The 27,324-nt window shown below is 36.2% G+C and overlaps 1 protein-coding gene across 12 annotated transcripts in view; it reads right to left on the bottom strand.

Annotated features, from left to right (window-relative positions):
• unc-104 (kinesin family member unc-104) overlaps nt 1–27,324 on the bottom strand; it is a 187,863-nt gene that overhangs the window by 59,969 nt on the left and 100,570 nt on the right. For all 12 annotated transcript variants that reach the window (XM_053773868.2, XM_053773873.2, XM_053773867.2 and 9 more), the window contains 6 exons: nt 18,794–18,919; nt 17,704–17,837; nt 13,972–14,133; nt 13,225–13,375; nt 11,190–11,407; nt 7,061–7,175 (listed from right to left, as the gene is read on the bottom strand). In XM_053773868.2, the coding sequence (XP_053629843.2) occupies nt 7,061–7,175; nt 11,190–11,407; nt 13,225–13,375; nt 13,972–14,133; nt 17,704–17,837; nt 18,794–18,919 (906 nt within the window). The remainder of the gene's footprint in view (nt 1–7,060; nt 7,176–11,189; nt 11,408–13,224; nt 13,376–13,971; nt 14,134–17,703; nt 17,838–18,793; nt 18,920–27,324) is intronic.

Here is a 27,324-nt window from a genome sequence, read left to right as displayed (position 1 = left end):
TTACTCATCTTTGCACTATCCCACCTTTCTGCCAATAGTCGCTTATATCTCACCCGAACTTCCTCCTCCCTTAGTTTATACACTTTCACCTCCCTCTTACTTGTTGTTGCCACCTTCCTCTTTTCCCATCTACCTCTTACTCTAACTGTAGCTACAACTAAATAATGATCCGATATATCAGTTGCCCCTCTATAAACATGTACATCCTGGAGCCTACCCATCAACCTTTTATCCACCAATACATAATCTAATAAACTACTTTCATTACGTGCTACATCATACCTTGTATATTTATTTATCCTCTTTTTCATAAAATATGTATTACTTATTATCAAATTTCTTTCTACACATAGCTCAATTAAAGGCTCCCCATTTACATTTACCCCTGGCACCCCAAATTTACCTACTACTCCCTCCATAACATTTTTACCCACTTTAGCATTGAAATCCCCAACCACCATTACTCTCACACTTGATTCAAAACTCCCCACGCATTCACTCAACATTTCCCAAAATCTCTCTCTCTCCTCTACACTTCTCTTTTCTCCAGGTGCATACACGCTTATTATAACCCACTTTTCACATCCAATCTTTATTTTACTCCACATAATCCTTGAATTTATACATTTATAGTCCCTCTTTTCCTGCCATAGCTTATCCTTCAACATTATTGCTACTCCTTCTTTAGCTCTAACTCTATTTGAAACCCCTGACCTAATCCCATTTATTCCTCTCCACTGAAACTCTCCCACCCCCTTCAGCTTTGTTTCACTTAAAGCCAGGACATCCAGCTTCTTCTCATTCATAACATCCACAATCATCTCTTTCTTATCATCTGCACAACATCCACGCACATTCAGACTTCCCACTTTGACAATTTTCTTCTTCTTATTCTTTTTAGTAATCTTTACAGGAAAAGGGGTTACTAGCCCATTGTTCCCGGCATTTTAGTTGACTTTTACAACACGCATGGCTTACGGAGGAAAGATTCTTATTCCACTTCCCCATGGATATAAAAGGAAAATTAATAAGACCAAGAACTATTAAGATAAAATCAAAGAAAACTCAGATGAGTGTGTATAAATAAACGTGTACATGTATGTGTAGTGTGACCTAAGTGTAAGTAGAAGTAGCAAGACGTACCTGTAATCTTGCATATTTATGAGACAGACAAAAGACATCAGCAATCCTACCATCATGTAAAACAATCACAGGCTTTCGTTTTACACTCACTTGGCAGGACGGTAGTACCTCCCTGGGTGGATGCTGTCTACCAACCTATATATATATAGTGTTTTTTATGCTGAGTTGGTCAATCAAGCTGCACTGCTCTAAAAATGCATATTTTCTAAAAATTTATCCTATGCACTGGTAGATATAGCTTTGAGAATAAACAAGGCACATGCTGATAAATTTTTAATGTTGCACCAAAACTAACTTGGCAACCTCACCTAAGTTTGTTAAAATTAATGTAATATAATTTAGTTAGCATATGAGAAGTTAGCATATGAGAAGTTTTTACAAAGTAGAAGTGATGCAAGGAGGGAAGAGTATATGGAGAAAAAGGGAGAGGTTAAGAGAGTGGTGAAGCAATGTAAAAAGAGAGCAAATGAGAGAGTGGGTGAGATGTTATCAACAAATTTTGTTGAAAATAAGAAAAAGTTTTGGAGTGAGATTAACAAGTTAAGAAAGCCTAGAGAACAAATTGATTTGTCAGTTAAAAATAGGAGAGGAGAGTTATTAAATGGAGAGTTAGAGGTATTGGGAAGATGGAAGGAATATTTTGAGGAATTGTTAAATGTTGATGAAGATAGGGAAGCTGTGATTTCGTGTATAGGGCAAGGAGGAATAACATCTTGTAGGAGTGAGGAAGAGCCAGTTGTGAGTGTGGGGGAAGTTCGTGAGGCAGTAGGTAAAATGAAAGGGGGTAAGGCAGCCGGGATTGATGGGATAAAGATAGAAATGTTAAAAGCAGGTGGGGATATAGTTTTGGAGTGGTTGGTGCAATTATTTAATAAATGTATGGAAGAGGGTAAGGTACCTAGGGATTGGCAGAGAGCATGCATAGTTCCTTTGTATAAAGGCAAAGGGGATAAAAGAGAGTGCAAAAATTATAGGGGGATAAGTCTGTTGAGTGTACCTGGTAAAGTGTATGGTAGAGTTATAATTGAAAGAATTAAGAGTAAGACGGAGAATAGGATAGCAGATGAACAAGGAGGCTTTAGGAAAGGTAGGGGGTGTGTGGACCAGGTGTTTACAGTGAAACATATAAGTGAACAGTATTTAGATAAGGCTAAAGAGGTCTTTGTGGCATTTATGGATTTGGAAAAGGCGTATGACAGGGTGGATAGGGGGGCAATGTGGCAGATGTTGCAAGTGTATGGTGTAGGAGGTAGGTTACTGAAAGCAGTGAAGAGTTTTTACGAGGATAGTGAGGCTCAAGTTAGAGTATGTAGGAAAGAGGGAAATTTTTTCCCAGTAAAAGTAGGCCTTAGACAAGGATGTGTGATGTCACCGTGGTTGTTTAATATATTTATAGATGGGGTTGTAAGAGAAGTAAATGCGAGGGTCTTGGCAAGAGGCGTGGAGTTAAAAGATAAAGAATCACACACAAAGTGGGAGTTGTCACAGCTGCTCTTTGCTGATGACACTGTGCTCTTGGGAGATTCTGAAGAGAAGTTGCAGAGATTGGTGGATGAATTTGGTAGGGTGTGCAAAAGAAGAAAATTAAAGGTGAATACAGGAAAGAGTAAGGTTATGAGGATAACAAAAAGATTAGGTGATGAAAGATTGAATATCAGATTGGAGGGAGAGAGTATGGAGGAGGTGAACGTATTCAGATATTTGGGAGTGGACGTGTCAGCGGATGGGTCTATGAAAGATGAGGTGAATCATAGAATTGATGAGGGAAAAAGAGTGAGTGGTGCACTTAGGAGTCTGTGGAGACAAAGAACTTTGTCCTTGGAGGCAAAGAGGGGAATGTATGAGAGTATAGTTTTACCAACGCTCTTATATGGGTGTGAAGCGTGGGTGATGAATGTTGCAGCGAGGAGAAGGCTGGAGGCAGTGGAGATGTCATGTCTGAGGGCAATGTGTGGTGTGAATATAATGCAGAGAATTCGTAGTTTGGAAGTTAGGAGGAGGTGCGGGATTACCAAAACTGTTGTCCAGAGGGCTGAGGAAGGGTTGTTGAGGTGGTTTGGACATGTAGAGAGAATGGAGCGAAACAGAATGACTTCAAGAGTGTATCAGTCTGTAGTGGAAGGAAGGCGGGGTAGGGGTCGGCCTAGGAAGGGTTGGAGGGAGGGGGTAAAGGAGGTTTTGTGTGCGAGGGGCTTGGACTTCCAGCAGGCATGCGTGAGCGTGTTTGATAGGAGTGAATGGAGACAAATGGTTTTTAATACTTGACGTGCTGTTGGAGTGTGAGCAAAGTAACATTTATGAAGGGATTCAGGGAAACCGGCAGGCCGGACTTGAGTCCTGGAGATGGGAAGTACAGTGCCTGCACTCTGAAGGAGGGGTGTTAATGTTGCAGTTTAAAAACTGTAGTGTAAAGCACCCTTCTGGCAAGACAGTGATGGAGTGAATGATGGTGAAAGTTTTTCTTTTTCGGGCCACCCTGCCTTGGTGGGAATCGGCCGGTGTGATAATAATAATAATAAAAAAATAATTTAGCCTAATCCTAGCAGGCCAATCCTAGATCAACCTAAACTTGGTTAGTATTATTTATCATCAATAAAATGTATTAATTTTGGGATGTTCAGATTGATTTTTGTGGAAATATTTTACTATTGTAGTTATACTCAGCTTGTTTGGCAAAAACAATCATTGCTTTATAAGCCAAGATTGAAAGCTCTGGCTAAAAAAGCACAACATATTTTGTCCACAATATATACAGTGTTGTTTTAAAAATAATTTGAACTGCCAGAAGAATTAATCAAGACTTAATGGGCCTCTATTAATCATTCAATGGTATGATTTTTGTATGTAAAAGAAACATTATATACTGTATAATAAATTCATTATATTAAGCAATATAGTATATAGATATCATTTATGTCCCTCTTATCCAGAATTTTGTAACTATGTGAAAAATCAGTGTGTATGCAATATACACAAACTCATTCAGTTAAGTGTCAACATAATACAAGTGTATCCCACGACATACTCTTAATATACTAAATATCAGCCAAAAATAAAATGGTTCTACTATTTGCAAATAAAAATTTTAAATGAATAAAAAATATGAAATATTTCACATCTAAATATATGTTTAAAAATTGTATTTCTAATAAGTCACTGCAGAGGCACTACATCATTAAAGGATAACTGACAAAATCAGAGACAAGGTGCAATAGCTCAACTAAACAATAAAAAACAAAAGCCAAATTGAAATACCACCATCCCTAAAACTGCCCCTTACACCATGTCTATAGAAACATGGAAACAGCTATACTTGAGTATTCTGCTAGTCACTAGTGCAAACTGCAATAAGAATTTTTATGCAACATGATCTTCAAAGGGAATCTATTGCATTGTATTTCATGAAGTGTTATACCTATATGGGTCATCCAGCACCAAGAATGGTAGAGGTTCAATCCCTCATTTGATAATTGCAACATGTCTCTGATCAGACAGGATTTTGGTGCTTGCCTCTTAGGGTATACATTTTTAGGGTTTGCATCTTCAAAATGCATGATGCAAATACCATTAACACTACATTACAATCTTGCCACTACATTATTATCTTACTCTCGTCAATGTAGGTGCTTACTTAGACTTCTTAATCGTTTAACTATTATGTTAATGTTGGAAGGCCAATTTAGGTGATATATAGGCCTGGCTACTCACAAATATTCTATCATTTCTGATATTTTGGTCAAACTGAGAATGCCTACTTTATGGAAATTTTTCAAAAATGTCCAGTGCCATCATTGGCACACCATAATGATCATCACAAGAAACATAACAAAGTTTGATTTAGTGTGCCAGTAAACTTTAGTTTCTTCTAAACTACAACATAGTGATACAAAAGAAAAATTCCTATCCTCAGAAAGGTCTGAAGAAAATTCCATTTACAATACTATACATTTTTTCTTTGTCAATCAACATAATTCTTTAATTTAAAATTCTGGCTTTGTTCCATATTCTACACATTGGAATTGATCACATCTTAGTTAACAATCAAATTCATGCTTCAGAGTATTTCTTCAACAGTAAAAACTGTCATCACTGGTAGACACAAATTTTTTGGCAGATTTCTTCAAGGCATTTTTTCCAGAGCATTAGTGGAATTTGCTTTTAGAATTATAACCAGAATTATTATCAGGCTGATATTTTCTTGAAAATCACCCTGTTATATATCCTTTCTTCTTAAAGGCAGATCTAAAAAATAATGATTTTCCTTTTAATAACCTCTATGTAGCTACAGGAATATTGGTAATTAAAATATCTACAAGGAACAGCCAATACATTTCTGTTCATACCATAATGACAAATCCAATATGATATTTCAATAGGTTTCTTTCTGGAGGCATTCAAAATTTCCAACCAGATGTTCCTCAAGTAGGAATGCCAGTACAGTACACATCTGAGGCTTTCTAAGTCCTAAACTTTTACTGTCATTTCACTACAGGCTGCAGAATATAAACATCACTCCTCAGGACCATTCAATGGATCTTTCTTCTAAGAGGTAACACTACCTGCCATCAACATTTCCAGCTTGATTAGTCCAGGCATCACTGGCTTTATTTACTATATAACAAAGACTGTTATACACATTGACAGGGCAAATGTCTACAACTATAGATGTTTAAGCAGGTGTCTATACCAACTTCTTTGGAGAAACATCATAGTACATTATAAGTAGGATTTACAAATAGTGTATAGATATGCCTGGAACACAAATCAGCAATGTGCATGTCATCCTATGTGGCAAGTATGCCCATGTCAGTCTTATTCAAACCAACTATTTATGGACATTAACACTTCTGACTATTTGCTAAACTCTTCCTGGGCAGAATCAATAAAGATCAGTTTGATATAGCTAAGTACAATCATTCTTGCATTTCACTTGGCCTCAACAACTCAACTTTTGCTACTGCTGCTCCTCTTCCTTTTACTGTTATGATGGGGGTATATAAGCCATCTGTTTTGGAGCATCTTTCAACAGACACAAAGTATATTCCAAGCAAAATGCCTACAATAGTGGTATCTGTAGTCCATTTTGAGAACTGAGCTAGTATGGCTAGCAGCAGTTCCTGTTACATTTGTGCAACACTTTCCACTGATCTTGTGATTTTTCTCATTAGCAGCAAAAACAGTGTAACTTGCCAGCTAATTTTATACTAATTTCTGACAGGATTTGATTTACTTCTAGTGCTGTAGAATTAATGATTTGCACTTTGTATCTTTATGTATACAATTTTTTTATTTATTCTATTACAATAAAGGAACAATCTCCCAGACAAATAAGTTAGTAAAAATCCTAAAACATACCTCAAAACAATTTTCCCTAGTAAGATATTAGTGCCGAACACATTTGTGAAGAATTATAAAAATATAAATGCTAAAGATATATAATTATATAAAAACTACTTATTTTGATTACAAACTGAGCAACTCAAATATCAACAGACAAATGCTTTTCAATCAATACCTGAAGAGGTGTAACTGAATACAAATACACACCTGTAACAATATTCATGCAGCCTGCATCTTTACTCTCTAGCAAATGCAAATAATAAATCCGTCATGCAGATGCTCAATTATTTGTATCAAAATGCATAAAGACAAAATAAAAACAATTTACATTATGTAGATTAAAAAATAATGTCCATAATTCAACAAAGGACAGGGTAGAGAAGAAAGTAAATGAGAAATACTTCAAGCACAGTACATAAGAGATAATATAAAGTACATTAATAATTTCATACATATCCTTGCTTTGGATATCATTAGGGTTAGCATAATGTCAAGCTACACACATACATGTAGTCACTGTTGTTATCTAGTACAAAAAAAGTCAAAATGGGCTGAGAGTGAACATGGAGGAACCCACCAAAGATATCATCTTCATGGGTGAAGTCATCAGGAGTGTAAGATGAATACATGGACATTGTCATACTCTGCTCCTCCACTTGTTTTTGTAGTGCATCAATTCTGGCCTCATAGCTCTGTAAAAATTATTATTACTATTATTATTATTATTTTTTTTAACAAACTGTCCATCTCCCACCAAAGTAGGATAACCCAAAATAGAAACACTTTCACCATCATTCACTCTAGCACTGTCTTGACAGAGGGACACAGATACAACAGTTCAGATGCCCCTCCCAACTGCTAATATCCTCACCCATCCTTCAGAGCACAGGCACTGTACTACCCACCTCCAGGACTCAAGTCTGGCTAACCAGTAAAATAAAAAACATTACATGTTAAAGCTTTAAGTTTGAACCAATGAACTCTGACAAAGGAGATGCGAGTGTGTGTCCCTGGCTATATTATATTATTAGAGCACACACACATATACATGACCCATTTATGCATCTTTTTTTAACCCTTTCAGGGTCCAAGGCCCAAATCTGGAGTCACGCACCAGTGTCCAAGATATTTCAAAAAAAAAATTTGTTATTTTTTCTTATGAAATCGTAGAGAATCTTTTTGTGAAGGTAATAAAACAAAAAGTACGAAAATTGGTGGAAAATTGACGAAATTATGCTCTCGTGAATTTTGATGTGTCAGCGATATTTACGAATCGGCGATTTTGCCGATTTTGACTCCCATTTTAGGCCAATTACATTATTCCAATCAACCAAATTCTTAGCTATTTCACTAGTATTACTTCTATTCTATCGATTGAGCACAAGAAATCGCCAAGTCAACTGTTTCAACTACAAAATAAAGTGATCGGAAATTGTTAATTTGGCCAATTTAACACAAAGTTCAAAATATTCCAATTTCAAAATAGGGTCCAGAATGAACAATGTAGGCATTCCTGGCACTAAACTAACATTTCCTCTGTTCATTAGTTATGTTTTGAGGCTTTACAAATAAATTCCATTTTGATTTTTTATTCACATAATGAATTTTTATTCACACCAAAAAATAGAAGATTTACTGTTATGCAATACTGTAATAATTGTATAAATATCATCACCATATTTGTGAATGTATATTAGACCCACCAGCTGATGTGTATTAGACGTGTGAGGTCGTTTGTTTACTCTTGAATATCGGCAAAAATTTAACATTTCCGCTACTTTGAACTCAGTTTCAAGCCATTTCCAATGCTAAAACCAATCAAAATCATCTCTATTTCTGTAATATGTCTTCCATTCTATCAAATGAGACCAAGAAATCGCAAATACAACTATAAAAAACATACGAAAAGACACTGCAAAGTTGCTGTTTTAATCGAAAAATCATGATTTCATTTTTTTTCTCTCATTATGCACAGTGTGCTGCAGGATCTGTTTTATGTGGTGCACACATACCACATAGATGTATTCTCTCATATCTAGGCCCAAATGTACCACTCACAGTTTATCAGAGTGAGCTGAGCTCATGGCGTAGATCTACGGTTTGGACCCTGAACATAAAGCCGTAGATCTATGGGACGGACCCTGAAAGGGTTAATTACACAACCATTACTTTTTAGCAAAATTAGGTATACCAATTGTATAGCTACCCAAGTTTATATAAGTAGCACTGCAGTAGACCTACAGGCCCTTAGAAGGCAGGTCCTTCTCCAATACAACCCATTTCACACATATATTTGTCTAACCTTCAAGGTATTTTAAAAACTATGCAAGGTTTTAGCTCAAGTGCTGTTTTTCCTTAACACGAAAGATATGGATGAAGTATAAAAGTAGAAGATTTATATAAACAAAGGAGATATAAATAGGGCACTGAGAGTTACAAAGAAAGAAAGAACTCAAAACAAATTATTTAAGCCAGATAAATTTAGAAAAGGCTTATGGTAGAGTGGATACGGGAGCAATGTGGCAGATGTTGCAAGTACAGTGGACCCCCGCATAACGATTACCTCCGAATGTGACCAATTATGTAAGTGTATTTATGTAAGTGCGTTTGTACGTGTATGTTTGGGGGTCTGAAATAAACTAATCTACTTCACAATATTTCTTATGGGAACAAATTCGGTCAGTACTGGCACCTGAACATACTTCTGGAGTGAAAAAATATCGTTAACCGGGGGTCCACTGTATATGGAATAGGTGGTAAGTTACTAATTGCTGTAAAGAGTTTTTATGAGGATAGTGAGGCTCAGGTTAGGGAGTGAAGGAGAGAGGAAAATTACTTACTAGTAAAAGTAGACCTTAGACAGGGATGAGTAATGTCATCATGGTTGTTTAACATGTTTATAGACAGGGTTGTAAAAGAAGTAAACGCTAGAGTGCTGGGGAGAGGGGTGGGATTAAATTATGTGGATTAAAATACAAAGTTGACACAGTTACTTTTTACTGATGATACTGTGCTTTTGGGAGATTCTGAAGAGAAATTACAAAGGTTAGGGGACGAGGGTGTGAAAAGGAAGAAAGTTGAAAGTGAACATAGATAAGAGTAAGGTGATGAGGGTATCAAGCAATTTAGGAAAAACTGGATATCAGATTGGAGGGAGTATGGAAGAAGTGATTGTGTTCAGGTATTTAGGAGTAGACTTGTTGGAGGATGGGCTTATGAAGGACAAGGTAAACCAGAGAACTGATGAAGAAAAAAGGTGGGTGGTGAACTGAGGTGTCTCTTAAGAACATTATCCATGGAGGCAAAGAAGGGAATGTATGAGTATAGCAGTACCAACACTTACATGGGTGTGAAGCATGAGTTGTAAATGTTACGGTGAGAAAGAGGCTGGAGGCAGTGGAGATGTCATGTCTAAGGGCAATGTGTGGCACAAATATTATGCAGAAAATTCATAGTGTGGAAATTAGAAGGAGGTGTATAGTAACTATAGGGGCTGGTGAGATGGTTTGGTCATTTAGAGAGGATGGAGCAAAATAGGATGACTTCGAGGGTGTATAAATCTGTAGTGGAGGGAAGGAGAGGTAGGGGTTGTCCTAGGGGAGGATAGAGGGGAGGGGGTAAAAGTGGTTTTGTGTGCAAGGGGCATGGATATATACAGTAGGCATGTGTAAGTGTGTTAGATAAGAGGGAGTGGAGACAGATAGTTTTTTGGGACTTGACAAGCTGTTGGAGTGTGAGCAGGGTAATATTTTGTGAAGGGATTCAGGGAAACTGGTTAGCTAGACTTCAGTCCTGGAGGTGGGAGGTACAATGCCCACACTTTAAAGGAAGGGTTTGAGACAGTTGCTGTTTGGAGTGACATCTAAACTGTTGTATCCGCAAAGACAGTGATTATGTGTAAATGATGGGTTAAGTATTCTTTTTTTTTTTGGGTCACCCTGCCTCGGTGGGAGATGGCCAGTGCGGTGAAATATAGATTTAAAAATATATAGGAAAACACTGGTTAGGCACTAAAGTTATTGACAAGTGGAGAAAACTGCCAAGTAGTCAATGAAACTAACAGCTTTGATAGGTTTAGCAATACGTATAACTCTAGAAATGTTTGTTTAGCAAATAAACAAAACCTTATGTTACGGCAGAAAATAATGGTAAGTAATTTCTTTATTGTGATTGCTTTGAGTTTAACTCAGCAGATATTGATGAGCATTGTTATACACTACAGTAGGCCCCTGACTTTCAATACTTTTACTTACGATGGTCCACTCTTAAAGATACTGGCACTTTGGAATTATTTTTTTTATTATTATTATTAACACATCGGCCATCTCCCACCAAGGCAGGGTAGCCCGAAAAAGAAAAACTTTCATCATCACTCACTCCATCATTGTCTTCATGATGAAAGTTTTTCGTTTTTGGGCTACCATGCCTTGGTGGGAAATGGCCGATGTGTTAATAAAGAAAAAGAAAGAAAAAAAAATCCATAGTGCCAGTATCTTTAACAGTGGATCATCGTAAGTAAAAGTATTGAAAGTCAGGGGCCTACTGTAGGGTATAACAATGCTCATCAATATCTGCTGAGTAAAACTCAAAGCAATCACAATAAAGAAAAAGTCATCCTCTAAGACAGATTAAAAAAAAAAAAGTATTGTATACTATACTAATTAGCTTAGATTTTATCTTACAGTACAAAAGCTGTTACAAATCACCTTTCTCTCCCTTTCAAATTCTTTCTGAGCCTCCTCTTTCTCTCGTTGGTACTGTTCTTCTAGTGCCACAAGCCGCTTCTGCATCTCCTCCTTCAAATCAATACCTTGCTTTTCCAAAAGCTCAATCTGAGCAAATTGCCAGTCTGCTGGCTCTCCAGAAATTGGATTGTCAGTAGGTGATTTTTCAGTAGGTGATTTTGTTTCTCGGCGCTCACGAGCTGTAAAGATTTAAGATATTTTTGTAGTATAACATCATTATTCCATAGCAGAAAACAATATGAAGTTCAACGATGAGAAATTTCAATTACTCAGATATGGTAAACACGAGGAAATTAAATCTTCATCAGAGTACAGAACAAATTCTGGCCACAAAATAGAGCGAAACACCAACATCAAAGGCCTAGGAGTGATCATGTCGGAGGATCTCACCTTCAAGGACCATAACATTGTATCAATCGCATCTGCTAGAAAAATGACAGGATGGATAATGAGAACCTTCAAAACTAGGGAGGCCAAGCCCATGATGACACTCTTCAGGTCACTTGTTTTATCTAGGCTGGAATATTGCTGCACACTAACAGCACCTTTCAAGGCAGGTGAAATTGCTGACCTAGAAAATGTACAGAGAACCTTCACGGCGTGCATAACGGAGATAAAACACCTAAATTACTGGGAGCGCTTGAGGTTCCTGAACCTGTATTCCCTGGAACGCAGGCGGGAGAGATACACGATTATATACACCTGGAAAATCCTAGAGGGACTAGTACTGAACTTGCACACGAAAATCACTCACTACGAAAGCAAAAGACTTGGCAGACGATGCAACATCCCGACAATGAAAAGCAGGGGTGTCACTAGCACGTTAAGAGACCATACAATAAGTGTCAGGGGCCAGAGACTGTTCAACTGCCTCCCAGCATACATAAGGGGGATTACCAACAGACCCCTGGCAGTCTTCAAGCTGGCACTGGACAAGCACCTAAAGTCGGTTCCTGACCAGCCGGGCTGTGGCTCGTACGTTGGTTTGCGTGCAGCCAGCAGTAACAGCCTGGTTGATCAGGCTCTGATCCACCAGGAGGCCTGGTCACAGACCGGGCCGCGGGCGCGTTGACCCCTGGAACTCTCTCCAGGTAAACTCCAGGTAAGAAGTAATTTAATAACTTTTTTGTGTGAAATGCAATATTTATTTCAGTCAAGACATGGTATCACAAATGTGCACAAACATCAGTTATCTAGCCCATACTCTTACAAACAATGTATAGAGAATGACCAACCTAGAGAAATTAATTCGTACATGTTGATATTTGCAGAGGAGAAGACAAACAGGACGAATACTCTAAAATGCTATAGGAGGACACATATTAGCTAAAGGACTGGTCCAATAAGTGGCTATCTGAGTTCAACTCTAATGAGTGCAATGTGGTGAGCAACTGCTAGTATCAGAAAAAATAGAAGCTAAGAATGGCCAGGCCACCAACACCATCAGAGGAAGCCTGCATAATCAAACTTTTGTCTGCTGTTTGCAGTGGTGGCAAATATTAGAAGAGCTATCAGGAATTTAAACAAAGAGTCCATTAGGATTTTTTCCCCAACATGCTGGCTGTCTCCCACCGAGGCAGGGTGACTCAAAAAAAGAGAAAAACACTTCCACCATCATTCAACACACAATCACTGCATATGTGAAAACGCCATTGGAGTGTGCTGCTGAAGTTGAAAATTTTAACATGTTGGAAGATGGCCAATCTTTATTATGCATATTTTATGTGAAGATTTCTACCAAGATAGGGTGACCGAAAGACATAAACTGCATTCGTTATCACTCATTCCCTAGTTTTCATTCCATAAGTGTATGTGTATCACAACTCAAATGATCCATAGAGTACATCATCCCCCACCCAACCTTCAAAGAGTAGGCAATGTACTTCCCACTTCCAGACTTTCAATATCTGCAGCCATACTGCAGAATTCAGGCACTGTACTTCATGATATTTTAATATATGGATAAAAATTATAACAGCATAAAGAAACATTTTACCTTGCTCTGGGTGATTAAATCTGAAGACATGATTCTTGCCAAGAATGACACGAGAACCAGTTTTAAGAACAGAGGGCTCCACTACTTCACGACCATTAACATAACATAGTGCTTGAGGTTTAGGGTGAATAGATACAACTCCTTCATGATTCTGAAAAATAACAAAAATTTTTATGAGCAGACATAGAAAAACACTTCACAATTCCACACTCATTACGATAAGTAATTGCTGAAATGCAATACTTGAACACATGCAAGACACTCCTGCTCTCAGTATGCTCAAACTTTTTAAAGTAATATGGATAAAAAACAATTTACCAAAATGAATCTGAAACAAACTAAAAATATATTTATTGAATTAGAAATATCATACTTTACGTGATAAACCCTATATCCAAATACTCTTGCTTCAAATTACAAATATCATCCTAACTCCAATGCTATGTTAAAGTTACTAAAGGAAGTAAATTATTTGATGAATTACTGAAGAAATATGTAGTGACTAGCGATGCCCATGCTAGTTGGATGAATCATGTTAGTCTAGCATGGCCCAGCAATTAAGCACACTGGTTTGTGAATTTTAGAACTCTCCTGCCATGGGTACCAACCCCATCCATTCTGTGATTTGAAACGTGTAGTGTTTATATAAGTTATACTGAGCAGGTTCAGCAACTGGTAACTTGGAAACATTTCTGTGAGCTAAGGTATCTTCACTAAAAATCAATAATTACAAATTTAGAAAGTTACCTCAAACTGGCAATGTTCTGGCATAATATGAGAACCACAGAGCTGAATATCCTGTGGAATGTTCGATTCTGATGAACCGACTTTAGTAAACCCATCTTTAATGTAGTAAAGAAGACACTCGGACATTGAGGGATCTTCATTAAGATTCACAAGATGAGGAGTCTGTAAGAGTAAGACAATTTATTTGAAATACCTTGAGTCTACCTTCTTAGTCTACCAATATATTTTTACTGTAATATTATCATTATTATGACACCCAATCAAAACCTATTGGAAAGTAACTGCCTTTATTACACAGCATCACAAGCCAGCACTATCCTAAACAATGCTAAAAGTCTATCAGTACTTAACTACAACATCAGGTCCTTAAGCAAACACTATGATGACCTCCTAGTACTCCTTGAATCACTAAAGACACCCTTCTCCTGCATTATTCTTACTGAGAAATGGCTTAAGCAGGACACAATAGATATCTACCCTCTACCAAGATACACAGCAATTCACAACTGCAGACCAAACCAAGTTGGGGGTGGTATTGCAATCTATTACTCTAACCAATTATCTTGTATTAGCACCACTTGCTTTAGTGATGAATATGGGGAATACATTTTTGCTAATTTTACTGTAAAAATCCTTAAGACGCCTATAACAATCGGTGCCATTTACCGGATACCTCACACAAACATCCCAAATTTCAGTGAGAAATTAAAGTCACTAATAACAAACAGACAAATGAATAAGCACCACCTTCTCTTAGCTGGAGACTTCAACATCAACCTTGGCTTACTAGATGATCAGCCTGTAACTGATTTCATCAACAATATGAACAACACACTTCTCACACCAACAATAACTAAACCAACCAGGCTCACTGAGACAAGTGCAACCATAATAGACCACATATGGACCAATATACTAGCCCCCCTTAAATCAGGGATAATCACAGATAGCACTACAGACCACTACCCTACCTTCCTCCTGACAAACATTAGTAAACCACCACTTGAATACAACAAAGTCTCATTTAGACTCCATGACGAGGCCTCAGTAAGGAAGTTCACAGCTGACCTAGAGACTGTTGACTGGCCTACAGAATCTCCAAGGCCAATGGTATTGATGACTGGACAGACATTTTTCTTAACAAATTACTTAGACTATACAACAAACATTGTCCTATAAAAACAAAACAGATCACAAACAAATGGCTTGGTTGCCCATGGCTAACCAGCACCATTCTGAAATCCATTGACAAGAAACACCAATATGAAAAGCAATATAGACAAGGCTTAATACACAAAGATACTCTTAAACACTATTCATCAGCTCTCACCAAAGTAATAAAGAAAGCCAAACAACTATACTACTCCAGTAGATTCACAGACACTAGAGGAGATATAAAAAAGACGTGGAAAACACTCTCTCAGATTCTAGGGACCCACAAACTGAGAAAAAACAATAATATTGTCCTAACTAAACCTAATGAAACACCACTACATCCAACTGACACAGCTAACAAGATAAACGACTTCTTCTCAACCATAGGATCTAATCTCGCCAGTAAAATCCCACATACCAATGCCCATGCTGGGGACTACCTAGATGGGAATTTCCCAAATTCCTTCTATCTTGCACCAACTGAGCCCGAGATTATAAAGTCACTTAAAAATAACTCGGGAAATCTGTCTCATGTCCCACCATTACTGTACAAGCGAGCGGCCCATGTACTTTCGCATGCTATTTCATTACTCTTTAACAAGTCACTAGAGACTAGCACCTTCCCGAAACTACTCAAGATGGCAAGGGTTACACCAATACATAAAGGTGGTGACCCTACAGACTTAAACAACTATAGGCCAATATCTAACTTACCATTGCTATCCAAAATCTTTGAGAAACTCGTGCACAGGAGACTGTATTCATTTATAACGGCTCAAAACATACTCAACCCCTGCCAATTTGGATTCAGGAAAAATAAAAGCACTAATGATGCAATCATAAAAATGCTAGATCTGCTTTACGCAGCATTGGAAAATAAAGAATATCCACTAGGAATTTTTATTGACCTAAGAAAAGCTTTCGACACAGTAGACCACGACATCCTACTCCACAAACTTGATCATTACGGTATAAGAGGCCATGCGCTTGCTTATTTCAAATCTTACATTATTAATAGGTATCAGTATGTCACCATTAAAGACACAGCATCAGCAACACGGCCACTTGATACTGGAGTTCTGCAGGGAAGTGTCCTTTGTCCCCTGCTCTTCCTCTTATACATCAAAGACCTTCCAAACGTGACGACTTATGTCATCTCTCACCCTAATCTTGCCACCCTCAACACCACTGTGAATGAGGAGCTGATCAAAATATCGACTTGGATGACAGCCAATAAACTTACGCTTAACACTGACAAAACCTACTAAATTATGTTTGGTAGCAGAGCAGGAGATGCACAAATTAACATTAAGATTGACAACACTCTAATTACCAGACATAATGGGGGCAAATTCCTAGGCTTATACCTTGACAACAACCTGAATTTCAGCACCCATATCCAGGATATAACCAAAAAAGTATCCAAAACGGTTGGGATCCTCTCCAAGATATGATACTACTTGCCGCAAAATGCCCTTCTCACACTATACCACTCACTTATTTATCCATAGCTCACCTATGCTATTTGTGCTTGGGGATCAACTGCAGCAACACACCTAAAGCCAATGATAACCCAACAAAAAGCTGCAGTAAGAATAATCACTAAATCCCATCCCTGGCAACACCCCCCCTCACTCTTCATAGACCTTAACTTACTCCCTGTTCAGTACATCCACACTTACTACTGTGCAATCTACATCTACAGGGCCTTAAACTCTAATATCAACCTTGACCTAAAACGCTTTCTTGTTAATTGTGACAGAACCCACAGGCATAACACCAGAAACAAACATCTCTAAGACATTCCCCGTGTCCGACTAAACCTTTACAAAAATTCAATGTATGTCAAAGGCCCTAAAATCTGGAATACCCTACCTGAGAACTCTAGAACTGCAGACACATTCATCACCTTCAAAACTACCATTAGAAAACATCTTATCTCCCTGATACACCCTGTCAACTAACTACACGAATACCACCTGGTGGTTCACACTTACACTCACTGACTCATTTGACCATAAACAGAAATATTAATCTCAATATTAAAATAATGAATCCTGTGATACTCCAATACTGAAACTATGTACTGTGCCAAAACAAAAGCATTTACATTGCTAAACTCACAAACTAGTATTTAGTCACTTAGCCATAATACCAACTTACCTCATAATTTGTAATATTTTACAATTAAGAATAAAACTAAGTCTGCCCGAAATGCCTAGCCATGCTAAGCGTTCTAGTGGTACACTCTGTAATCACTATTTTACTACATGTAAACCACACAATAACCAAATTTCTGTAAACTCAGCATTGTAATCCTTATAGAGAATAAACTTTGAATTTGAATTTGTATAAGATGTTATACCTCCCTGGGCAGTGCATGAAATCACCGACTCCCTCTCTTCACCATCTTCTAATAGTTCCTCAAAATATTCCCTCCATCTTCCCAGTACCTCCAACTCCCCAACTAATAGCTCTCCTCTTATGCATTTAACTGTTAAATCCATTCATTCCCTAGGCTTTCTTAATTTATTACTCTCACTTAAACAAAAGTATTAATAAATTATCAATGCTAACCTTCTTGGGAGAAAAAATGCCGACAGTGTTACCATCTTCTTTTAGCGCTACACCCATTTCGGCAAAAACAGCTTCTCGCTGCAAGCGTATACTTTCTGTTCGTTTTAACTTTTCTTCCCAAGTTTCATTTAACTCTGCCAGTAAAAAAAATATGCATTAGCCAAATGAATAATTATTATTTGCCATTAAATAAAAAAAACGTAAAAGTATTCAGCATGTAAGAAATATCAGATAGCTTCATATTATAAGTTTCCTGGGTAACCTCAATCACCTAAAATCTCCAGGAATAATAATAAAGGCTGCATTTTCTTCATCTGATCCAATACATTATCTTTGTTAACACATCAACAATTTCCCAAAGAAAAAAACACATTCACCATTGCTCACTACCAAGATGCTTTTCCAGAAGGGTACAGACATCAGGTTCAATGCTGACCCACTGGACTGTAACTCCCCCCTTTCCTTCACTCCCTACAAACATACACCTAATATGAACTAACGTTTCTTCAGCAGCTGAAGCTTTTAATTTTCTTGATGATGACAGCAAGCAAGCTGTGCTCATTCATTGCTTTATTTTCATTTAACTAAGCATTTTCCAGTAACATTCAGTGTATAGTTACAGTGACTTCATAACCCTTGAAAGGTGAAACAGAGGTAAAATTTCAGACACTGAAGAACTCAACAAGGTAATATGGCATTATAAAGAGAGACAGAAAAACAAGTAACTAGGAAAGACATTACATTCACAAAAGGGTAAACATTTTTCATATTAACAGGAGTACTGTATAAACACACACAATATCTGGCTACATGAATTGGTACTGGGAGTCATGCAAAACATGATGTGTAGAAGAAGTAGGGCCTATTTCAAATACAATTCGGTGACAGTTCTCAGTACAGTGATGTATGGCTGGTAAACTCATATTGTTTTGGCCAAATATCTGAGAAATGTGGAATTTCCAAAGTCTCAGAATGAATTCCTAATTTTTACATTTTACACTGAGTTGGATATATGTGATTTTGCTTTATGCATCATGGGTCAAGAACACATCACATAAAGTGAGGAAGATCTGTACAGCAACTCATTTACCTGCAATAAGCTTCTCATTGGCATGGAGTTGATCTGCAGCCACTTCTGCAACTGTCGACACAGGTGAGGTAATTTGAGGAGTCTCCTTGTCATTCTTGCTATTCATCACTTTGGTGATTTCTTGACCTGAAAAGTGTAAATTTAAAAATGATTTATCAGAAGACATGGATAAATAAGTCTAGTGTTCACCTGTAAAACAAGTAATAATAACACTCAGACTGTGGAAATTATTACATAAATTATTGTAATATATTAATAGAGTATAACATTGTAATGCTTCATCGTTACAGGTAGTTAAATTTATGAACATGTACATGTGTATAAATGAATTGATGAATAGCATGATAACCAATCTGTAGTTACAAGAGAACTGAAGATGCTGTTTCAACTTTAGTGTTTAGTTTTTCATATTTTCTAAAGTCTCCATTTGTCACAGCACATACTGCCTATTCTTGAATACCATTCTGGCATTCTGCTCCTCTATTAATGAATATCTTCTACTACCACTTTTGACACATCTTTTCTCAGTTGTGACCTATTGTTCACCTGCTGATGGTGCCAGGAGGTTTATATACATTCTCTCATACTTTAGAATCTTGTGTTTATTGATCATCTCTTTTCCGCCTATCAATTAATAAGGGCATTTTTAACATTTGTAATTTTTCATCTTAATACACTAAATATTACCCTGCTCACACTCCAACAGCTCATCAGGTCCCAAATACCATTCGTCTCCATTCACTCCTATCTAACATGCTCACACACGCTTGCGTGTATTTATTTAATCCAAAAGTTTGTTTAGATGTGGTTACCACAGTACCATTGCATATTCCAAATGGATTTAAATTATAGGGTGAACAGTATTTTAGCATTTTTCCATCTGTATATTTGTACAATACTGCATTTATATGATCCAGCAACCAATGTCTTGTTTATAATTACTCCTCAATTCCTCTCTGTCAGATGCTTTCAGTATTTTGCCACAACTTACATTTTGTGTGTTGTCTGCATGAGCTTTTACGCTTCCCATTACGTGATGCTTATCCCCAGGTATGAAAAAAAGGTTACAGATCATGTGATATAACTTCAAAGCATCTTTTAAGTACTGTATATAGAAAATAATATGCTAAACAAATTCAACAAATGACTGACTGGAATTGGTACAATGAACTATAATATGGTGTTTATGTCTAAAAATAATATGTAGATAAAAGAGAAAAAGTGCAAAGATATGCTACAAAAATGGATACTGGTGTTATGAAAGCTGAGTTATTAGTAAAGGCTGATGACAATGTCAATTCCCTCACCAATAGATAGGAGGAGACATGAGCCGTTGCCCGACAGAAAAGAATAAGTGGTACAGCAGCCAGAATCTGGATTAGCCAGCGAAATACTGTAATTCCGTAATGTTTCATCTATTTGTGGAATGCACTGATATTATGTTCTGCAACTGTAAGTTAGGCTCAGAGCCCCATAACAAAATATGGTAACTTGAGCTTCATAGCTCCGATCTCCACTTTAACTCCATTTTTTCCTCCACTGTTTGAATTTGGTGTTTATTCTTTTCTATTGCACAATACCTCATATAAGATCTACATTTAAAACTGTAAAAGGATCTGAAAGATACAAGAGAGTTTTAAACACCATCAACGGGGAGAACATAAGGCCAAAATTTCAAACTAAGAAAATAGTTCTTGAGAAGACACTAATTTTTTTTTTCATGAAGTGATCTAGAAAGCTGTAACTAGACATGAGCAAAATTATTTTTGTGCTACAACTCCTGGAAACTTTACAAATTTTTATGACAAGCTAAATGCTGAAGATGAAACACTATGAGCACACTTCTACTCTGTAACAAAAAATGGCAAAAACTGTTAAGAAACACAAACATATGATTAAACAACTTCATACAAATAACACATTCTTTACAAGTACCACTTTATAGTCTAAATGCAACAACATGACAGGTTTAAAAAAAAAATTAAATCAAAACACTAAGAAAATCTAATTCAAAAAGAAAAAGTCTTTCTTTTGAGCTTGTGAATAACTTACATATATTGTAGAATATTTAAATTGAAAGTATAAATGGCACCTACTAAACTATTGCTTAAACATAATCTGATATACATTTTGATAATATAAATGATATATATTACTAATATTTGTTTTGCCTTCGCAAAGCTAAAAAAGAAACAAGTAATAAATTATAATATATATCAAACAATTCAACATCATATCTCTTTAAATGAACTGTACATTGTTTACATGCAATAATTGCAAACAAGTGATACAAGATGCAAAACAACCACAGGGGAGTTGAATGATAGCTCTAGGCCTTTTCTGTTGCAATCAGCACATCATCAGGACCTTGCAATGTTGCAGAAAAGAATAGGAAGTCCAAGCAGATTCGTTCAGGGGAATGTTTTTCCTCGTTCGTGCAAAAACGTTCCTCTGAACGAATGTGCTTGGACTTCCTATTCATTTCTACAACATTGCAAGCTCCTGATGATGATGTATTGATTGCAGTGCAAAAGACCTAGAGCTATCATTTAACTTCCCTTGTAGTTGTTTTGCATTGTTTACATAGAGGCGAGACCATTTGACCTCAGTAGGCCAAACAAAAGTAACCATGAAAATAGGTAATGCATCCTCCTCTCTTATCCTCATACAGGTAGTCCCTTTCTCTGCCCACATTTACTATGCAGCGGCAATTACTATCATGTCAGTCAAAATAGATAGAGGACTATTCATTAAACTAGAATGGGAAGCCTCTGAGCAGCAGCATTCTTTGATCTAGCAAATGTGGTGATAATTTGTTCAGTTTACATAGCTATTATATGTAGATACATGTATACTAAAATTTTACACACAATTCATTTCAAAAGAAATGTTATAATTTCTCAAGAAACAAGTTTTGTGTGACATCCTATCCTTACATAATAACCACATAAAATGCTGAAAGTTTTACCACCAGAGATTTCTCCCACCTACTTTCAAAAGATGCTGTTTTTAACTTTTCTCTACTTCTTGTAAATAGTTCAAACATCTAATATCACCTTTTAATGTTCCTCTTCTTCAAATAAACTTGCTCAGCTATGTTATTAAAACATTTTTAACACAAAAACCATTTTCCATCAAGTCCAGATGTCCTAGAGAAAGCCACACATTTATCATCATTCATTCTATGGTTGTCTTTACAGAAATGCATTGACATCAAGACTTAAATGAAAGAAGAAGAAAGAACATCCCTGGTGTAACCTGTTCCCCTGAACCTCTCCATAGATGGTAGCTTGCTCATACTCCATCAGCTCGTCAAATCCCAAACACCACTTGTCCGTACTCACTCTTACCTAATACTTATGTGAAAAAGTGCTGGTTCCAAAACTTCTTAGTACATAATCTATCAACACATAAATGCATATGCCCCTAACATTCAACACAGTGCATTCATCAACTACTGAATGTTTTTCATGCACGTCTTTGATTCTTCCTAGTAAAAGTACTAGCACTGTACTACCTCAGATATTAAACATGTATACATTATTGCAGATAAAAATTCTCCTTTCCAAATCAGTTCACACTTACCTCGGACATGATGCTATACAGTACCACAATCATATCATGATGGCTCTAGGAAAATGTCCAAAATTTAAAATTTGAAAACATTCTTGTTTTTTAAGTACAGTACAGCATATTGTTTCATTATACTAACTCATCGCTTTGTCCTAAATATTCTCTCATTAATTTAGTACTTGTCATTTAAGTTTGCCAATGAGAACTGACACTAGAGATACTAGCAATATACATATGATGCTAATTTTTTTTTAACATTTTACAAGTGTCTTTCTCTGTTACATTTTTTCATCATATAATTTTTATATACAGTGGGCCCCCAATTTTGATCGGAATGCACTCCTGGAAAACTGCGTGCAAAACAAATCAATGCAAATTAAATACCACATGGCATAGTATGAAAAAGGATGTTTTCCTAAGACCACAGACAGACTTTATACAATATGGAAGCGATCACTGGTTGTGAATCAACAACAGGTTTCTTAATCCTTCTTATATTCCTCCCCAGAGTTTCACAATTATTGGCTTTTTAGAATGAAATAAACCCCTGCGTGAAGGATAAAAGGTAAAGCATTATCAAAATTTATGGATAAAGCTTCTAAAATATGGCTCTAAGGTCATATTTTATTAAAAGATTCCCAGACTGATTTCAGTACCAGACTGGTAAAAAACACAAATCTGGGTGGGCTGGCATTATTTCACCCAGTTCCATCTCTTCAAGTATGTATTAATACTAAAATTCATACGGTAAGTGAAACTAAAGAAACACATTTTGCAAAGGTCCAGCAAATTCAATGAGCATAATTTAGAAAAGATTATGGATGCTTTGTAAACCCTGAGTGCTGCTGAACACTCCCTTAACTCATATCATGCCAAATATCAACCCTCCCCTCCCACCACCAATCATCTATCGCACTTCAACAAACTCGTGTTAAAAAACAAATCACATGCTGGCAAAACCACACCTTTTGGACATGAACAAATCAAGGGTCTACTGTATATGGAGAACAGCCAATACACCATGCCTAATTATTAATTAGAACAAATAAAATGAGATTAGTAAATGGATAAGGACACAAACTTAGAAAAAAGGGCAACCTATGCCTACAACATTTATATACCTCACTTACGAGCAATGAAATAAGTCAAAGAACTAAATACATCCGGACTACTGTTCATCTACTGTATTTAAAATTATGTTAACTCTTATTTATCTACTGATAAACACATTTGGAACTTATCAACACATCACTGACTATGACTGCAATTATAACTGCTGCATTTTAAATCTTTATTATTCAAAACATATTTCCTAAAAATGACTGATGAGCATTATGCAAACATTAAAGCGGAAAGTCACATACTAGTCCCACATCAATCGTCCTTGTAGCTATTAAAATGCACCTTTACTTTCTAAAAGTAAAGCTAAGGCCACAAATACCCAAACTGTTAATAAACAAAAACCACATTATCTCTTAATACAGTTTAGGGAAGATTTTTTATCTTCATGTATATTGATTGAAGTGGCTTAGTTACCACCCCTGCATATTATAAACATTACTGGAGACTCAACCATCTCAATAACATACTTTAATACACCAAGAAATCCATTCTATTTCAAGTGTGATGAAAAGCTTATTGAGTTTATTCTAATATGAAAATTATATCATTAAAATGTACTGGATATTGATAATTTATTTGGGGTTGGAACTGTTACTTTATATAAGAAATTGCATGTATAAACTGAGTGGATCACTGAACACAAGGTGGTGGAGGTTCAATTCTCCTCTCACTAATAAGTAAACAGAAATTTTACTTTCATACCCAGGCTTCCCTACATCAATTTAACAGTCCACCCATTAAATGTATTTATCATATAATTTTACACACAAAAAACAGAAATACTTACAAATATACCTGTGGAACCAAATATGAGAAACTCTCTAATACATGTATATTATTCTCTTTAAAAAATATCTATTGTAAATATATTTATAACACCAACACAATAAGATATACAATTGCATCCTGAGCATCATTTAAAACTCAAGTTATCAATACTGCCACACTCTCATCCTCACTAACTACTACACATTAACAATGAAGTAACCAAATAAACAAGCAAAGCAGCCAAAGAACAAGAGGTAAAAATGCACATCACAACAAGAGAGGAAGCTTACGGATACCTGATGCATATCACCAAACATTTCACAAGGAAAGTGTTCCGGGGATACACAATGCTGGTTGTGTCATGAACACATATCAATGGCTATGTGGAAAAAGGAGGAACCCACTTGGACATATCAATAAACCTTCTTTTATTTAGGTCTCCAAATGGGTTTCTCGATTTTCATTCTGGGACACAGCATATACTGTATGCATATATTACAAAAATTCTGCAAAATTAGTGGTACATATGAAGCAATACTGCCAAATTTTGAATACCACAGTTACAAACATACTGTATATCAGTAGTCCGAGAGTTCTGGCATTCCAACATCTCTATTTTTTTTCTGTGAAAATTAAAGAGGTGAATTGAAGGATACACAGGGGCATCCTTTTTTATTCGAGAAATGTGTGTTCGGAAACTGAGATCAGCGAATGATCAAAACTCTTTAAACTGAAAATATTCTGGATAGCTTAATAGCATTCAAATTTATCATAAATAGTACAAAGCATATATGCATAACATCTGGAGAGAAACACACAAGTTTGCCTCTTCAGCTCCAAATCTGTATATGAGGCAAAAGTTTTGATTTCGGTTTATGCTTCCATTATTATCCTTTTCATCCAGTCACTGGGTTCTGTCTGGTATGCTACTGAATTATATATATTATTATACTTTTACATAATTTATAATTGAACTTTTATATTCTATTTTTACCTTTTTTGTCAACATGTTTTGCTTTATTTTATAAGCAATAATAGCTTCATATCCATAACTTTTTATTTTGCATAAGTTATAGTCACAGTTTAAGTCTGCCCAAAATATAGTGTATACTATGGGCTTTCCATAAAACTAACAATTATGTATAATTTTTTTTGGAAATAAAGTATTTGTGTGAGAAGAGTTCATTTTGATCAGAGACCACAAGTCATAGCTTATGATGATCAAAGTGTAGAATAAATTAATTCTTCACACAAAATTTGATGTATGTAAATAACATATTTATTACTAACCTACAAGAGCTATTAGACTAAATTACAGAGGTTATTATCAAACACCCATCCCTAACAGATCTAAGATAAATGAGCACTAATGTAGTCTAAAACCCCAACTTGATTAAGACTTCCAAGAATTAGCACTGGAAGTTACTATTGCTCTCCATAATATTTGTAGAGTTCTCTTTTGAGCATAATGACATTATAAATTTAAAATCTAAGTTCTGGTACTGTATCTATAAGCCTGACAAATTTCTGATCCAAAATATTGCCCAAGGACTAAAACAAAAAATTTTTCATATGAATGAAGATTGTGTTCTTTGGAAAAAAAAAAAAACATTAATCTACCATAGCTTTAATGAACACGAATTTCCTTCAGCTGGCTTTAAATGAATCTGCTTATATGTACATAAATTTCTTTATGCCTGTGTTATTTCGGGCCACCCTGCCTTGGTGGGAATCGGCCAGTGCGATAAAAAAAATAATAAAAAAAATAATTACATAATGAATATGTATGGTATATTTATTCTAATGAGCTGGCTATGAACTCTATTGTTTATTAAAAGATTCAAGGTCTTGACACCACATTCTTAAGCATAAAGACAATGAATGTAAAATATTTTAGTGAAAATTTTGTATAATATAGAGAATTAACTTTGGTACTAAAAGGTAATAACTTACTTTACACCATTTAGCTTTAGGAGGGTTGGAAGAGTATAGATCAGAAGACTAGAAAAATTTACAAATTGTTTAGAAAATGAAACTGAAAGACCTTGCTATACATGGCCAAAATTTCTGCAAAATCACGTACACACACACACACACACACAAAAAAAAAAAAAAAAAAAAAAAAAAAAAAATGGAAAACATATGGCAAGATTTTCTTTCAAATAGTTGTTGAGAATCTCACATAAAGGAGGTCTATACGTATAGAAATACTATTCAAAAGTAGGGACGACACTTGCTCATATATCACGAAGTGGGCAGGGGTCATATTTGGATAAGTACCTAGGCCACATTATTGAGGAAGTTAACAGAACATATTGTGAGCACTGTGATAAGGACTGCACAGTGTACAGGTATAAGGTGTGTCAGCATGTGAAAATAAACAAGCAGGTCAAATATTTCCTGCTTAGCTTAAGATGATCATAGGTGAGGAGAGAGACATGCCAGATTAATCACTGAATGTTGAAAAGATTGCACTTTCCTGGAAGGGAATGAATACATGATCATTCCTCTTTCGATACCAAAACAAAATTTCTTCTGGCATCAAGGCAGCCAAATACAGGAATGAGCTTTCTCTGTAAAAATGCCTTTGGGGACTATGATTACTTATTTGTATGTGGGGAATGAGCTCTAGCTATTGGTTCTGCTTAACCTTTGAACAACTGTAACCGAGTCCTTTCACATCCATTCATGAACCCCTTGTATAAAGTCTGCTTCCAACGTGCAACTGCCCAACTAATTCCACTTTTTTACTACTCTTATATCAAAGGAATGTTTCATGATATCTCTGTGACACATCTGGGTGAATCATTTTTAAATATGTCTCTTTACTCTTGTTCCATTCATGGTAAAGAGTACCTTTGTCTACAATTTGTATGCCTCATAGTATTTTGTATATTGAAATCACATCCCCCCTTTCTCTTCAGTCCATGCCGGGTCACCACATGGAGAAGACCCAGGCCAGGCCCTGCCCTGGCAAACCTACCTGTATCTTGTCCTCTAGTAACATAAAGCCTATTTATCTCATTCTCTCTCAGTAGGTCATACTCCTCAATTCAGGTACTACTCTT

This window comes from Cherax quadricarinatus, chromosome 7, assembly GCF_038502225.1.
Source record: "Cherax quadricarinatus isolate ZL_2023a chromosome 7, ASM3850222v1, whole genome shotgun sequence".
Classification (NCBI taxonomy): Eukaryota; Metazoa; Arthropoda; class Malacostraca; order Decapoda; family Parastacidae; genus Cherax; species Cherax quadricarinatus.
Note: the sequence above shows the minus strand (reverse complement) of the source record. Positions and strands in the feature narration are given on the sequence as shown.